The sequence below is a fragment of the Orycteropus afer genome, unplaced genomic scaffold, assembly GCF_000298275.1.
Source record: "Orycteropus afer afer isolate SDZICR_OR568_19922 unplaced genomic scaffold, OryAfe1.0 scaffold00062, whole genome shotgun sequence".
In the NCBI taxonomy this organism is placed as follows: domain Eukaryota; kingdom Metazoa; phylum Chordata; class Mammalia; order Tubulidentata; family Orycteropodidae; genus Orycteropus; species Orycteropus afer.
In genome coordinates, this window is record NW_006921649.1 from 12,711,384 (window position 1) to 12,729,784 (window position 18,401).

At 41.8% G+C, this 18,401-nt stretch overlaps 1 protein-coding gene across 1 annotated transcript in view; it reads right to left on the reverse strand.

The window, feature by feature from the left end:
- UBTD2 (ubiquitin domain containing 2) overlaps nucleotides 1-16,374 on the reverse strand; it is a 118,477-nt gene extending 102,103 nt beyond the window's left edge. Inside the window, exon 1 of the mRNA XM_007939774.2 lies at nucleotides 16,305-16,374. Within this exon, the coding sequence (XP_007937965.1) occupies nucleotides 16,305-16,374 (70 nt within the window). The remainder of the gene's footprint in view (nucleotides 1-16,304) is intronic.
- Between the last annotated feature and the right edge of the window lie 2,027 nt (nucleotides 16,375-18,401).

Sequence of the window (18,401 nt, forward strand, 5' to 3'; positions counted from 1 at the left end):
AAAAAAAATAATAATAATTAAAAAATAGCTATAAGAAACTATTTTGGGATAATCCGAGATATTCTGATTGTGGATTAGATCTTAGAAGACATTACAGAACAAGTGCTAATCTTCTTAGGGGTGAAATGATATTGTAGGAGAATAACTTTATTTTTAGAGATACATATCACCATGTTCGCACTCACTTTCAAATAGTTAAGAAAAAAAAACTTTAAACACAAATATCTTAAGCAAATATGACAAAATGTTTAACTAACATATTTAAGTGTTGTACTAGTCTTTCAATTTTAAATATGTTTGAAAATTGTCATTTGAAAAAAATAATTAGATGTAATTTTGGTAAAGATTATCTATTCTCTTTCAACAATGAGAGAAACAGAGCCCAAAGTACCAGAGTTAATGCAGGCCTCTTCTTATAACAGACTAAAACCCAGGCAGGTCTGTAGAATCAGTCCAAACTTTTCCCACGTGCCAGAAACTGGGACCTAACTAAGAGACACAGACTGATCTGGGACAATTACATACGTGTGCATGTAAAAAAGTTAAACACATGTCTTATGCTTTATCTGTAATGATATCATTAAAATGACAAAAGATTAAGAATCTTTTAGAAACTATTAACAACCTAGTACATCGAAATTTTGTATAAAATAATCTTGCGGAATACAGTATTACATGGCAATTAATTTGTTAGAAACGTCAAAAAAAATTTTTTTTTTTTAAACTTAACTAGTGTTACAGTTACAATACCTATGATATTGTCTTGGTCTGAGATGGGCTGCTAAGCAAAAGGTTGACAGTTCGAACCCACCAGCCACTCTGTGGGAGAAAGATGAGGCAGGCAGGCAGTCTGCTTCCATAAAGATTTACAGCCTTGGAAACCCTATGGGGCGATTCTATTTTGTCCTATAGGGTTGCTATGAGTTGGAATCAATTTGATGGCAGTGGGTTTGGTTGTAGTTTTCAAAAACTGATAATATACCTTAAATACTTCATATTTCACCTATCCCCTCCACAAGTTTCTTGCCAATGCCCCTCATATCACTATGCAAGTAATTTCCTCCACCTACAGAATGCTCTTCTTTTCTTCATCTACTGAACTCCTACAGAATGCTCTTGTTTTTTCTTCATCTACTGAACTCTGGTCACAGTTCTCTTTAAAAACCAACTTCTATTATCACCTCTCCAGTGAAGCTTTCTGCCTCCCACCCCCACTATTCCTAGAACCTCATTAATACTTTTTTCATCGTGGTAGAGACTTTGAACACTTTACCTATTTCCGTGTTATGAGCACTATTACCTACTTACTTCCATTAGAATGTGAACTATTTTAACATGACAAACCCAAACCCATTGCTATCAGTCTATTCCAGGCCTTCAGGTTAGCAGGCAAGTGCTTATGAATGAGCCACCAGGGCTCCTTTTAGCATCACAAGCAGGTCTTATTTATATCTCTAATCAGAGCTAGTTTCAAGTGCTGGCGAGTTATTGGGGCTGGGTATTTTAAAAGTTTCAGGAAGAAGCATCTTAACTCATTTAAGAAATAATAGTGTCTGTCCTAAGTTGAAAATGGTAGTTTATCATAAAACAGATTTATAACTAAATGAATCAGACCATTTGCTACTCTGCTCCTTTGATACTCTTGCCACACAGCCCACAAGTATGGAAACTATCTAACCTGATGCAAAGTAGTAGTCTGAATCTGTTTATACCTAACAGTCAATTATAATAAATGGAAAAATTATCTAAGCGCTTTCCTCTGAAGTTAACACAATCAGAAAAGCCCAAAAGTCATGACACCTACTCCTCATTTATCAACATGGTTAGGTTCCAAATACCAGATGTTGGGCAAAAATCAGCATTATACAAAAATGGAGGATTTCTGTTTTCTGTTTCAGGCCATCCATTTGTCTGAAATTTTTTTAATTTAGAAACTATCACAGAAATAATAACAGCTAAGATTTACTGATGTGCTCATCACTGTCACGAGTCCAGTTATAGATTATTCCTCTGTGGAGGAGGCTTGGAGAAAACAAAGGTAGATAAAGTCAGGCTGTGTGACTGGAGGGCCCCTGGCTTAACCGCTTCACCTTGCTCCTATGCTGGGTCAGAGCATCCCTGGAGGAGCTACATCCAGGGCTTCACTCCCATCCCTGCAGGTCCGGCATTCATGATCAGGAGCCTGCTCTGCCCTCAGGGCCTACCAAGCCACAGAGGCTCAGGGCTTCCAGTGAAAGTACTGGGAGTCCGGCCCCAGCCCCACCTAGGTGGATGCTTCAGGCTAATTTCAGTTCTCTTTGGGATGTCATGAAACTCTCATACCATTTCTTCAAAACATCCTCTCTGATGCCTCTTTCTTTTATCCCTTCCCACTCCACAGCAATTTTGAGCATAAGGATCTCAGACCACATAGGATTTGGGAACCCAAAACAGATACCTGTTGGCTCGGAGCTGCCTGCACATCTATCAAGGCCAGAGAGGAGGCTGGACCTGCAAAGCAGCTGAACATGTGGTGCCTCCACTGGCAAGAGTGAGTAGAGGGTGCGGGGCAGTAAAGCCCAACTTCCAGGAGGCTGCCAGAGACCCTCCTCAAGGGAGAGGATGCTCTGCAGCCATAGCCACCATGTCTTTGGCCACGAAATAACTGAGTAGTAGATTTTGTAAATGCAAAACATCAGATAATGAGATAGTCAGTAAGTGAGGAGTAAACCAAAACCAAACCAAACTCACTGCTACTGAGTCAGATCCGACTCATAGCGACCCCTCCTTGGGTTTCGAAGGCAGTATCACTACAGAAATAGATTGCCCAGTTAGTCAAGTCTGGAGTATATCTGTATCAATAAGACCTCCTGCTCAAATAAATTCATTTAAAGAAATTTTCACATGTAAATATATTTTTCCCCTAGACATCTAACTTCAACAGAAACTCCATTTCTGAAAAGAGAGCTATAATGGAAACTTCTAAAAGTTTTATGCAAACATGCAAAAATATGACATACAACACCCAATGTATACTCAGCAATATTTAACCTCTCAGCTCAGTATTTGAATATAATCACAAACAAACTTGATTGTTGCTGACCGCATTTAAAGTAGCTGATGCAAGGCGAATACATGCTGATTGTTCTTGGCCAACACACATGCATCTTTAAGTACATATGCGTTAGTAAAGTTTTCAACCTATGGTCCTTGAACTACCAGTGAATCATGAGGAACTTGCTGGTAGCCTAGTACTGCCCCGATAAGCAGAAGCAGAAAGCTGGGTAGGGATGGTGAGGGGCGGCGGGAAGAATCAGGTGCAGTGGTCCACCAAATGAAGATAAACCATTCAGGTGGTCTGCATGAGGAAAAATGAGAGAATCACTAAATCAGCAAATTTATCATCGTGCCCAATTAATTTGATCATGTTGCTTAATCTAAAACAACCTAATGCTCTCCTACAGCAAAAGAATGTGTTCTGTTCAAAAGCTACAAGAGATATAGGGCTAATTCACTAACTTGAAGACAAAAGTTCATTATTACTAGAGACTGACTCTCAAAACTCATTCTCATTAGAAGACTCACATGAGCACATTACTACTAACAAGATGCTGCCAAGGCTCTACAGTTTAAGAAAATCAGATAGCTTTAAAAATAAAAATCCATCTATCAAAATCTGTCTAAAAGGAAGAAAGTTTTCATAGACAAGGGCTATCAAAAGTCAGATGAATGAAGTGCCCTATAGTTTCTAATGGATAAAAGCTTGTGTCCATAGTATGTAGTATTACATAATAAGTTCCTAAATGAATTAAAATTAAAAATGGCTTATTTAATATCTATAGCCAGGATTTTCATTTAAAATGCCTCTCTCCAACATAAATTTCAAGATTGCTTTGCGGAAAATTTTCAGCCACTTTGCTTCATAAAAGATTGAAAACAGAGTGGGGATAGCACAGTGGAAGATAGCCAATTAGACAATGTTTACAACAGCCACATCAGTTTTTACTATACATTCTAATGCTTAAATACCTTCACAAAAATCATTCAGCTTTCCCCATGTCCACTATTTTCCAACTGTAGCTTCCTAGGCCTACAGTTCTCATACCTGCCAGAACTACCAACCCAGAATACCACCATATTTTCAACCTATACCTTCTTGCTGCCTATTTTTCCTTTAGGTCTTCTCCCCATAACGAATGCCTCCTAATAAAAGCAGCACGTGCTTCACATCAAGTAAATGCCTCCTGTTTCAAAGGAAGTTCAAGGCATTGTAAGAAATGCCTGGTGATCTACCTCAAAAAAATCTGAAAATCCTACAGAACATAGTTCTACTTTGACACAATTGGGGTCTCCAGTAGTTGGAACTGACTCGATGGCAACTGTCTTTTTTCCAAAACATAAGTCTCTCTCCAAAGAAGTATGAAATTTTCTGCACCCCTCTCATAAAGCTCTGGAGTTCATTAACTCAAAAAATATGGATGATTTTTACTTCCATTGTCACTCTAGGGATAGCAGGAGGCAGCTAAATCTTTAGTCCTCCTCTATGCAATTCTGGTTCATTCTTTAGTACCGGCAAAAACAAAGAGTAGAAGCATAACAAGAACATTCAATGAACAACACAGATGATGCTGGTAATGTATGGGGCACTGAAAATACATAAGGAAAAGGGATACACAATATTCCTGGTGAAAGAAGAAGTGGGTATCTTGTAGAGAATTAAAAAGGCAAAAAGGCTGTTGGTGTATTCTGGAGTTAGATGCCCAAGAAGTCTACCTTGTGTTGGAATGAGTAACGAACCACAGCTGGAATTTTTACAAACATACCCAAAGAACCAAAATCCACTTCCACCCAATTGATTCCAACTCATAGTGACCCTGAAGGACTGAGTAGGACTGCCTCAAAGGGTTTCCAAAGTTGTAAATCTTTATGGAAACAGACTGCCACATCTTTCTCCTGCAAAACGGCTGGTGGGTTCAAACCACCTCAGAAACCCAAGGAGGGGTTGCCATGAGTCGGATCCGACTCCACGGCACATAACAAAAAAACCCATTCAGTTAGTACACAAGCACTTAACCACTGTGCCAAATTAATCACAGAGCTAATTAAACCACATAAGTAGAACAAAAACTTAAGAAAACAAATTATTTTCTGAAATTATGAAAATTGTTACTGTGTTGTATAATAACATAATGGTCATTTTACACCTTCAAACTCCAAAATCCACATCCCTAATTCTAAGCATCTAACCAAAAAACTAAACTCACTGCCATGGAGTTGGATCCGACTCACAGTGACCCCTCCTTGGGTTTCTGAGGTGGTATCACTACAGAAGTAAATTGCCTAATCTTCCTTCCAGAGAGTGGTTGGTGGGTTTGAACCGCCAGCCTTCTGTTAGAAGTCAGAGTTCCTCTAAACATCTAGGAGTTTCATATCTGCAGTGTAGTAAATTACCTAGTATGGCTTTTCTAGCCATAAGTCTTTGTAAACTCCGTGGTAGAATTTGCTGTGAGCAACTGAGCTCCTGATTGTAAAAGTTATCCACCTGGGGTATTTCTGTTGGGAGTGGCACAAAACAATGTTCTGGGAAGGTCACTGTCTCTCAGGTGCTTAGTATTCTGATGTTATGATTGGCTAGTTTGGCCACTCAGCCACACTTCAAAGGAGGCATCCTAGAGGCAGAACTCTGACTACTGGGTGAGAAGGACGTGCTGCTGAGAAGGAACACGCTCCTGGGAGACATGCACTGCTGAGAAAGAGATGCAAGAGACACGTATCGCTGAGAGAGACACGGAGGGACACGCACTGCTGGGAGAGAGACTATGAGAGACTTTTGGGTAAGAGACAGCAGGCTGAGAGAGACTGTTTTTCCTGAACTTGAGTTGTAATCTGGTACTTCCCTAATAAACCCTATAATCTGTGAGTTCTGTGTGGCCACTGCAGTGAATTATCGAACCCAGGAGAGAGGTGGTGGGTGCTTTGGGAGGAACAGTTGGTGATAGGGCTGGAGCGAACCATTATGTCTGGCCTTGCAGGAACAGGCCTTGGGTTATTGATAGCAATTCTGTCTTGTTGTGCGGTTAAAGGTCAGAAGATTTGGCCCCCTTGCCTTTTTTGCAGTATCTAACCTCTGTACCACCCTAAATGATGTCTCCACTTAAAAATTCTTCTACTGTTTAAACATGAAGAAATGTTCATGATCATTAGCCATTTAGAAAGCTGCAAATCAAAACAACAATGAGGTATCATCTGGTCCGAACACTAATAGCAAAATTCAACAAGACAGAAAATAACACATGCTGGTGAGGATGTGGAGACTGGAACTCTCAAACACTGGTGGTGGGACTGTAAAATGATACAACCACTGTGAAAAACAGTATGGTGATTCATTAAAAAGTTGGAATTAGAAATACCATTTGACCCAGCCATTCCATTACTAGGTATATATCCTAAAGAAGTGAGAGCCAGGACAAGAATAGATATGTGCACACTCATGTTCATCACAGCACTATTGACAATAGCAAAAAGATGGAAACAACCTTGGTGCCCATCAACAGAAGAACAGATAATCAAACTATGGTACATACACACAATGGAATACTATGCACCACTAAAGAATAATGTAGAATCTGCAAAACACCACATAACATGGATGAACTTGGAGGACATTATGATGAGTGAAATAAGTCAATCACAGGACAAATATTGTATTAGTTCATTATTGTAAAAAGTCAAGGAAAGGTTTATATATGGAAGGAAACTTTATTGGTTACCAGGAGTGGGAGGGAAAGTGAGGGGAAGAAACACTGCAAAAATTTAAAAAAATAAATAATAAATACATTTTTCTACTGTTTAAATCTAAAAATAAATGAAAACTAAACAAGGGTGTTCCCCAGCTATCCCTTTTCTTATTTCCCAATACCAGTCAAGCCATCTCAATCTTCCTGGTTATTAAGGTTCACAAACATGGAATTATTATTATTATTATTATTATTTTAATTTTTATTGTGATTTGGGTGAATATTTACAGAGCAAATTCATTTTCTATACAGCAGCTCACTGTCTCATGAAATCGACTTCAATTTCCCACAACACAACAGCTTCCCCCCTATATTACCTCTTCCCTGTGTCCTTCCCTCCCCTGTACTCCTGTCCCCCAGAGCTGTCTCCCTGTGCATACAAGCTCTCCTATTTTCCCATGATTGATCTCTCCAAGGAGTGTATCTACTTAATGTAAATATTCAGCTCTTACACCTGTCTTTTGTTTGGCTGGGTTCAATTCCAGACTTGAAGGGCAGCTAGGGGTCACAGTCTCAGTGGTTCCATCAGGCTCCTACCCCCCCCCCTTTTTTTTTAATGATTTTGAGTTTGTTCCACATTGTTCTCCTACTCTATCGAGGATCTCCTACACAGATTCCCCTTTGAGTGGTTGACAATGATAGCTGGGCACCAACTAGTTCTTCTGGTCTCGTAGTCATATAGACTAAGGATCGCATGGTGTGTTAGACTGGGTTCTCCAGAGAAACAAAAAACATATATATATATGTTGTTGTTGTTGTTGTTGTTGTTATGTGCCGTCGAGTCGGCCCCGACTCATAGCGACCCCTCCTTGGGTTTCCGAGGCAGTATCACTACGGAAGTAGGATTGCCCAACCTTCCTTCCGAGGAGTGGCTGGTGGGTTTGAACCGCCAGCCGTCTGGTTAGCAGGCAAGTGTCTTAGCCACTATGCTACCAGAGCTCCCATATATATATATGTATGTGTGTATATATATATATATATATACACATATATATGTATATATATAAAGAGAGAGAAAAATTTATCTTAGGAAAATGGCTCACAAACGTATAGAAGCCGGCAAGTCCAAAGTCCCTGGAGCAAATGTCAGGCTGGAGGCTTTTCTTAGCTTCTACAACTGCAGGGGCCAATAAGCTCAAGGCTGGCAGGCAGTACACCGGCTGTTGACTCCAATGAATGACGAATCCAAGATCTCCAGGCCAAACAGTGGACTGGTCACCCACGGACAGTTGTAGGCAGCACAACGGAATCCCAATCCACAAAACAATGTCTCTCTTCCCAGGATGTCCCTGGGTATCCTGGAAACAGACCACACCCCTAGGGAGACTCCCTCTGAACAGATTGGCCACTCAGAACACAGTCATCCGATCCCATCATGGGAACAACCACATAGAACTGGGGTCCAGCCAAGTTGACACAGATCCAACTATCACACATGGTATACCAGTCAGCATGGTGGCACTGAAGAAGAAGACAGAGAAAGACACATGGGAGGTACAGACAACAGAGATGAACCCTTTTGCACATTGCTTTCATGTGTCTTTGGTTTTCTTCATTCTTCTTTGCTCTGGATGAGGAGAGACCCATCGTTGCATCTAGATGGCCGCTTGCAAGCTTTTAAGATCCCAGTCGTTACTTGCCAAAGTAAGATGTGGAATGTTTTTGTGTAGTATGTTATGCCAATAGAGTTTGATGTCCCCTGCGACTATGGTCCCAAGCCTACAGGTCCAACTATTCACTCCCTCTGGGTAGCTGGCTGTGGCCAAGAAGTGACTACAATCTTGTCCCTTGTCAGCTCTACTATATACCACTCTTACAGGACATACAAATATATCTGTAGAAACATTCTCTGCCAACCCTATACATGGTCATGGCACACTCCCCTCTGCACAGACATACCTAATAGTTGAGCCTGTCCACCTATCTATCCACCTGTATAGCCACGTTTGCCTTCACTGACAATGCAGTACTGTATGTGCAAAAGGTTTCATCTCTGTTGTCTGTACCTCCCATGTGTCTTTCTCTGTCTTCTTCTTCTTCAGTGCCACCATGCTGATAACTCACATTCGCTTAATTGCCCTTCTCTTCACCCAAATCAATACTTGTCTCTACCTAACAGTGTTCCCGCCCCTCCCCTTCCACCCCTGGTAACAAAGAAAATTTCCTTCCATATATACACCTTGCCTTGCCTTTTTATAATAATAGACTAATACAGTATTTGTCCTTCTGTGATTGACTTATTTTACTCAGTATAATGTCCTCCAAGTTTATCCACATTATGCAGTGTTTTGCAGATTCTACATTATTCTTCAGGGTTGCATAGTATTCCATTGTGTGTGTGTACCATAGTTCGGTTATCCATTCTACTGCTGAGGGGCACCTAGGTTGTTTCTATCTTTCGGCTATTGTAAATAGTGCTGTGATGAACATGGGTGTGTATGTATTGTAAATAGCGCATGTATGAACATGGGTGTTCCTGTCCTGGCTCTCACTTCTTTAGGATATATATACCTAGTAACGGAATTGCTGGGTCAAATTGCATTTCTAATTCCACCTTTTTAAGGAATTGCCACACTGCTTAACGTGGAATTATATTACGTCTCTGTCTCCTCCATATTCCTGCATTCAATAAATCACCAACCCATGCCATTTTTTTCCCCTTGACTCTAGTCTCTTCCTGCTTTAAGTAATCTGGCACCATTAAGCACTTAATTTGCCTAAAAGCGGGTGGCTGGAACCCACCGAGAGATGCCTTGGAAGATAGGCCTAGTGATCCCCTTCTGAAAGGTCTAAAACCAAAACCAAAGTCACTGCCATCAAGTTGAATCCAACTCCTAGCGACCCCTCCTTGGGTTTCCAAGGTGGTATCTCTATGGAAGTAGATTGCCTAATCTACTGGTGGGTTTGAACAGCCAGCCTTCTGGTTAGCAGTCGAATGCCTTAGGTACTATACCACCCCTGAAAATGTTATGGCGCAGTTTTGTTCTACACCAGGGCTTCAAATGAGTTCCCTGTTCAGTCATGGCAAATGAAGCAAAATAGGGATGGATCTGAATTTGTAAAATGTAAGTGAACTAGAATGACAGCCAGAATGGGAAAAATTATAGGTCGATGCCTTGCTAGAAAATTAATCTCCCTCTGAGAAAACAAGGGCAGCATGTGTATTGCATAGCAACCAAATCTTTTGATCTCTTGACCATCAGAGTTGAAAACAACGTGACCTGGCTCAAATATGGCAGCCAACTACATTGCTTTGAATGTGTGTCACTCTCTACAATCCCAGTAATAATCCAATCTCTCACAACAGGTTCTGCAAAGGGCTCACTATGCATCTTCCAAGTCTCTTTTCCAGGGCCTCAAACAATAATTTTTCCCATCACGGTTATCTTTTCACTTCACCCAAATTTTTAAAATTCTGGTCTGTTCCAATTTCATTTAGTCATTCATGAGCTAACCGGTTTGAACTGGTTCAAAGCTTTGCTTTGCACACATGGAGTCACCATGAGTAGTAAATGGCTCCACAACTAACTACAGCAACAATAAATACATTAGACCAGTGCCTCTCATACTTCAATGTGCCTAGGAATTATTTGGGAACATGTTAAACATGCCCCAAGTGATGTCAATGATGCTGGTCCAGGGACTACACTGAGTAACAAAGTGCTACACTATAAATCCCTTGAGGGTAGGGATTTTTTTGCTCTCAGCAATGAGTACACAACAGTGACTCAACAAATATTAACCGCATGAATACAGCATCAGTACACTCTTTCAATCTCTCTTTTCCTCAGATCAGAAGCCCTTCTCAAAAGGGCACAGTTGTTGTTGTTGTTGTTATGTGCCGTCGAGTCGGCCCCGACTCATAGCGACCCCTCCTTGGGTTTCGGAGGTAGTATCACTACGGAAGTAGGATTGCCCAACCTTCCTTCCGAGGAGTGGCTGGTGGCTTTGAACCGCCAGCCTTCTGGTTAGCAGTCAAGTGCCTTAGGCACTATGCTACCAGAGCTCCTAAAAGGGCACAGTAGCATTCTATTTACTACCTGTCCAGTTTTTCCAACATTTCTTGCCACACACACTTGCTCCCACCAAGGCAGCCACGTTTTTAACCACTACACAATGCATGTATTACACCATTTTCAAGCCTTAACTCATAACCATTCTTCCATCTGGTATGTTCTACCAGTCCATGAAGAAGATGCCATTTAAAAACCACTTTTAAAGAGCATACTCTAATCCTATCCTGCTGAGATCACTTTGTTTTTCCTTTATTCCTTCAGCTCACGGTTTATGCTATGCGCTATCTACTACCTATATGTTTATGTAGGATTTTGTAATTTCTTCACTGTGCACATTATATTGTCTTCCTAAAAAAGAAAAAGATTTTGGCATACTCAGGAAATAGAATTATGATTTTTGTTTGTTTTTGAGCCACGGTGACTGATACAACATTGGGCATATTGTGGGTACTCAATGCTTGTTGATTGCAAAATTCTTGCCCAACAATACAACCATCAGCTCTTAATTAACAAGCTGAAGATGGTTTATGGATTACCTTTTGTCAACTTTAAAAAAAAAAAAAAAAAATCACTGATAATAAGCCTCTTCACCAGATTAGACAGAAGAAATAAATGTAAAACAGTTTTTCTGTTCATAGTTGAGAAACTAAATTTTAGTTGTAAGACTCATGAATCACTGGTTATAGATCTATTTTCTTTCTTCATCAATAAAAGGCTGGTTATATAGATTTTTAAAATAAACTAGGGGGAAAAAGAAAATAAAGAACTAGCCTTTTTTGTTAGATAGATAGAGATAAGTATTGATTTGGGTGATGAGAAGGGCAATGTACCAAATGTGAGTGATCAATATGATGGCACTGAGGAAGAGAAAGACAGAGAGAGGTACATAGGAGGTAGAGACAACAAAGATGAACCCTTTTGCACATACAGTACTGTGTTGTCACTGAAGGCAAACATGGGTATATGGGTGGACAGATGGGTGGACAGATGGGTGGACAGGCTGAACTATTAAGTATGTCTATGAAGTGGGGAGTGTATCCAAGAACATGTATAGGGTTGGCAGACAATGGTCCTATAAGTTTATGTGAATGATCAGAATTCCCAGGTGTATAGCAGAGCTGACAAGGGGCAAGGTTGTGGTCACTGCTTGGTCACAGCCAGCTACTCAGAGGGACCGAATAGTTGAACCTGCGGGCTTGGGACCATAGTCACAGAGGACCTCAAGCTCAACTGGCATAACATACTATACAAAACATTGTTCCACCTCCTACTTTGGTGAGATCACTGGGATCTTAAAAGCTAGCAAGCTGCCATCTAGATGCAACAATGGGTCTCTCCTCATCCAGAGCAAAGAAGAATGAAGGAAACCAAAAAGTCACAGAAACAATTAGTCCTAGTGACTGGTATACCATCCAATCAGCAGCTTATACGACTATGAGACCAGAAGAACTAGATGGTACCTGGCTACCACTGTCATCCACTTGGAAGGGGATCTATGTAGGAGATCCTTGATACAGAGGGAGGACAATGTGGACAAAACTCAAAATCATTTGGAGAAAAAAAAAAGGGGGGTGGGGGGGACCAGGTTTGCTAATCCGATAGAGCCTGGTGGAACCATTGAGACTATGGCCCCTAGCTGCCCTTCAGGTCTGGAACTGAACCCACACCTGTGGTTTCCAGCCAAACAAAATACAGGCATATGAGTTGAACATTTACCTCAGGTAGATACACTCCTTGGAGAGAACATTCATCGGAGAAAGAAGGGCTGCTTATGCACAGGGAGACAGCTCAGGGGGCAGAAGTACATGGAGGGATGGACACAGGGAAGAGGTAACTATGGGGAAGAAGTGGGAGGGGAGCTGTTGGATTGTGGTAAATTGTAGTCAATGTCATGAGACAAAGTGTATGTGAACTGCTGTATGGAAAGTGAATTTGCTCTGTAAATTTTCATCCAAATCACAATAAAAATAAATAAATAAATAAATAAATAAATATTAAAAAAAAAAAAAAAAAAGGAAACTATCATTTTTATTATAGCCATGGGTTCAAGTTCTGACTGCCATTTATAAGTTACATGATATCAAGCAAGTAATTTAATTTTGGGGTAGATGCGGGGTTCAATTTCCTCATGTATAAACAGAGATACCTGGTGACATAGTGCCTAAAGCATTTGACTGCTAACCAGAAGGCTGGCGGTTCAAACCCATGAGCCTCTCCTCGGAAGACTGGACAATCTACTTTCGTAGAATACTGCTTCAGAAACCCAAGGAGGGGTAGCTATGAGTCAGAATGACTCGACAGCAATGAGTTTGGTTTTGGTTTTATCCACCTCACAGTTCTGTTCTTTCTGTTTTTATCCACCTCACAGCATTGTTGAGGACTAAATGTGATAAAGTAATCATTTAGCACAGTATCTGTTACATAATAAATACTGGATAAAAGGTAACTGTTATTATTCAAAAATCAGTGTTACTCATTGAGTAGGTGTCTATAAGGCTGCTATAAATGGATATCCGAAAAGACTCCATGATGTTTCAAGACATTCTGTAATAAACACTAAAGAAATCAATGTCCAGCATTCAGCATTATCTTACCCTCCTGTAAACCTGGAACTTGTGACCACCATTATCTTTCCTCTTGGGATATCACTGAATGTACAGAATGAATGATACACTCAGAAAGAGAGCCTACTTTGTACATCACTACATTAAAGAGGTGACCAAATGAGACAAAAAGCTAGTAGGCTGTATTCAGCAATTTTTTTCTACTTTTTTTGTTATAAAAAATTATAAGGGACAAATTCTTAAGCAAATGCTGTGGGCTAAAGCCTCCTCTAGAGGTCTAAGTGCCAATCTCAGCATCATAATGTGATATAATAAGGTAGAGAACCATACAGAACATGCTGTCTAAAAATGTCAAAACAACTGGAAATCCTAGGAGCATGAAAGCTTGGAGAGCTGTTAAATAATCTTGCATAACCTCTATGATATATGCCTGTTTTGGCTAAAATTCAACACTTTAAAAATGCTCAAAGAAGCTGAAACTCAAAAAAGCCAAGTTACGCCAGGGGAAGATTTTACAAATGATTTCAAATAGATAACACAAATATCATAATGTGAGTTAAGCCATTTCCATATTTAACAATCTCCTGCAAAAATTTCCCAAATTCTTTCAAAGTAATCCAACTAATAAGCAAGCTTTTCACAATATACACTCGATCATTTGCATATTTAAGAGACTTGGATTCCAAACGGAAAGTACACTAACTCAACTGGCCAAAACATTTGAAAACAAACAAACAAAAAGACAGTTTGTTGTTTTTTTTTTAAACCAAAGCTGGCTGATATTCAGAAAGGGTAAAACCAGTTCTAAAATAGGGCACACGATCAATACACAGGTAAGTACCTAAAATATTCACAATTTTAAATGTGTCATGAAAAGCATCTGAAAAAATATAGTTTACTCATGTTGATAAAAGAATTTTCATAAATGTTCAGATTAAAACTACGAACCACTATGTTTGAAAAGCTAGGGATCTGTGCCAACACCCTTAAGAAAAAGTGCCTCTTCCCAGCAAAAAGGTACTATGATAAGCAAGAACTACTGAACACATTAACCTGAAACACTCACCTGAGTTAACGCTATTAAACAACAATTAATTCTTAATTATCATAACAATAGTGGAGAATAAAGGCTTTCATAATTAAACCTCAAAACTAATCCTATTATCTCACATGCCCCTCCCCCATCCCTTTAGGCCATCCCCTCTCTCCAGAAGAAAACAGGGATGATCCCTTTTTCCTAAACTTTACTTTGGAAAGATAGAGCATAGCTTCCCTTCCCAGGAACTCAGTTCTCCAAGGTACTAACACTACGGCTTTGTAATTGGAAATCATTGGTAATAAATGATCCAAAGCTAAGGTTTCATCTTATTAAAAGTCCACACTAATAATGTCTGGTTAGTCTGAAGTCACCCTTACAAAAGGTTTAAATAAATTCGTTCAAGAGCATTATCAAAAAGAAGAGGAAAAAATTGGGAAGAATTTTAAAATGAGTGTGTGGAAAAAATGTTTTAATGAAAACTAAACACTGCCTATAACAAGCACTAATGTGCTTTGGGACTACAAATGATCACCTCAAAGAGAGAACTCTTTTGACCCAAGGCTGTTTAAAATCATGCTCCTTTTTATTTTCCTATTTCTTACTGAAGTTCTAGTTGTTACTGTGCCACCAAATAATAATCCTTCGACATGAAATGCACTGTAACTATTGTTTTTTTCCAAGACACCCTTTACTGAGCTCTCAAATTACTTGCCTAGGATTTACAGATTTTAACGAAGTGACATGGTTGCAATTCAGGAAACATCATCTTAAAGTGTGTGTGATTTACAGACAGAAATAAAGTGATTAGACAGGCAACTTGACTAAATGTCAATATGTAAGGGAAAAGTACACCCTCTCATCTTCAACAATTTAGTTTGGGAACTTCTCTCCATAGCTCATTATTCTGAGAAAGCTAACATCAGATCAGAACAAAACCAACTGTTATCTCTGCCATTCCTAAGAAGTTGTTTATTCTTTAACTAAAACATTCTAACATCTACAAATCGTAGTATGGAGAAAGCAAAAGATAACTTAGCTCAAGTACTGGTAAGATAGTACAACTGCGATTAAAACACCTTTCCACCGCAAACTGCTGTTTACAAGAAAGTAGAAGTGCGTTCCGTGTTGAAAACTTTTACATTACTGATCCGACTGGAATAAGTCAGACTCTTATGCATTTGTACTTTTATCCTACATATTTTCCTTTACGTAAGACTGACAGGAATTTGAATAGCCCACCGCGACAGCAAACTGGCCTAATACCACCATCCCGTAGGAAGAAGCCACGTTTTACTTGGGCAGATCTTTTCCCCTCCCTTAAAATAATGCCTGTGGCCACTTGAGACTTCCCCAGTAGGGCTCCAGAAACTTGCAGGTTTAAATGGCCAAATTGGAACCAACCAGGGACAGCTGTCATCTGAAACTCAGGAAAGCTGAGAGCAGCCAACTCTGCTGAACAAGGAAGGGTGCGGAGAGATGTGGCGGGGCCCGTCGGAGGGAATGCATTAGGCTCCCTGCCCCCCTTTCCCTCCGCCCCATCAATTCGCTTTTCTGCAACCCCAGCGCCGCCATCCTGTTCCTGAATAATTAAACAGGCTGGAGAGAGAGTGAGGTAGCCAGAAAGGCAGCTTCTCGTACGAGTTTTCCGAATCGAGGAGGTGGGGTCAGCGAGGCCAGGAGCTGCATTTCTGCGTGCAGAAGACTTTTCCCCGGAGCTGCAGAGGGAAGGGGACGACCCGCGAGGCCGGCGGGGCGGCCGGAAGAGGAGAGTGGGGAATGACGTGGAGGAGAAGATGACAAAGGGGCGCTGGGACCCGGGCCGCGGGGCCCGCGGGCCCGAAGGGGGTCGGGACAGGTGGCCTGGCTAGGAACAATGGGGGGCCGAGGCTGCCCCCTGGAGCTCACCTACCTCCAGTGCCTTCCGAGTTCTCGTTGAGGCTGCCCGAGGAGTCGTGCTGGGCGCCCACACACCCGCCCATGGGGGCCCCCGGCGCCGCGTCCGCCACCTCCGGGCGCTCGTCCGGGCCCGTCGCCGCCTCAGCCTCCTCCGGCGCTGACGCCGCCGAGCTCGGGACAGGCGCGCCTCTCCGCTAGCCCGCCGCGGCCCAGCCTCCGCCCCCCTCGCCGCTCCACCCACCGCCTTAGCTCGGCCCCTTCCTCTGCGCCCACTTCTACCTCAGCCTCCTGGCCGCCCTCCCGGCAAGCCCGGCTCGCGCGCCGCCCTCGCCTCCGGCTCAGCTCCGCCAGACCGGGGCTGGCCCATCCCGGGCGGGCTGCAGCGCCTGTCTCGCCCTCTCACAGGCCCGCACACCCGCGTCCAGGCGAGCCCCGCGCCGACGCCGCCCATCCGCCAGGCCCCATCCGCCCCAGCCCCGCGGCACCACCCTCTAGCACCCAGGGCCTTGACTCGGCCCGGCCCTCCAGGAATGGCCGGGGACAGGGCGGGGCCTCGGGAGGCCCGCGCTCTGATTGGCTGCGGGAGGGGCTGCGAAGGGAGTGGGAGGAGAGAGAAGGGGAGAGAAAGGCGAAAGGGGTTCGGTCCGGGGAAAAGAGGAAGGGAAAGGCAGTGAGAAGGAGGGAAGATGGAAAGAAGACAGGAAAGGAAAGAAGGGAGATGTAGCAGGCAAGGCAGAACAAAAGTAAAAAAGGAGAACAAAACCGAGTTTCTGGTTCTCGGGCGTCAGCTCTTTTATCTTTCGGTAGAAGTGGGTCGGGAGAGGGGCACAGAGAAGTAATAATGGAAGATTTCGCAGGCGAGGGCTGGCGGTTTCCCAAATAGAAAAAAAGAGGGGGGGAGGCGCTGAACTCTGAGGACCCGGCACCTTTTGGAATCGTGTAGAGCTCGATTGGGTTGGTATCCCGAGTCTGGGCTTCTCCTTACATTCCTCCCCTACAATCACCGTGCCTCACTATTAGAGGTGGAGGGAAAGGCGATCAATGTGGTTGCAAACTGAACTGAGATTACTGAGGCGAGGCATCCCGGGTGGGGAGAGATAAGCCTGACCATAGTTCAGGGGGCGTGGGTTTGGTTCATTTTCTCAAGAATGATTGTTCAGACACAATACTTCTCAAGATCCTGACTTTAGATACCTTAAATCGTCGTTAGAGCAACGTGGAGTATAAATCATTAAAATACCCTGATTTTTTAAAACTAGAATTTAGTACATTGACCACGCCCCACATTCTTGGCCATTACAGTTCTGATCTAAACCATATTGTTAATGGTCCCTTCAGAATTGTGTTTGCTATGATGAATTAACCTAGGAGCTCTGGCAGCATAGTGCCTAAGGCACTTGACTGCTAACCAGAAAGCTGGCGGTTCAAACCCACCAGCCACTCCTAGGAATGAAGGTTGGGCAATCTACTATCCGTAGTGATACTGCCTCAGAAACCCAAGGAGGGGTCGCTATGAGTCAGGTTCGACTCGACAGCACATAACACAACATGATGAGTTAAAATTTTATCTTCATGCTTGGGTCTTTCTAAAGCTTATATCCACCTAAGCGCTGTTTTAACTGTCTGCTCTATTTTTTTTTTTTTTTTAACAGATTTTCTTTTTTAACATCCTGGGTCAGCTTTAACTTAGCTATAATTTTTTTTTTTAAGTAAAATACATAAGAAAGAGACATTGCCGCTTGGAATTTGCATTTAAATATATTCTCATACACTGCTGGTGGGAGTGTAATTAGTTCAGTCTTTTTGCAAAGCAATTTGGCAATGTGGATCAAGAGCCTTAAATATGTTCATACCCTTTGATTTAAGATTATTCTACATCTGGGAAGCTAGTTCACAGAATAATCCAAAATGCAGGCAAAAATTTAGGTCCTCTTATTCATTTGCTCAATAGATAAAAATAAGGGTTAAACACACACCTCTACATTTATACTAAAGCATAGAAATGTCTCGTGAAAAATAGAAGTCTGCTATATTAAACTTTACTGAAGAATTAACATTGTCTTCAACTGTAGTCATGAACCTTCAAAAAAAGCTCATATACAATCAATGT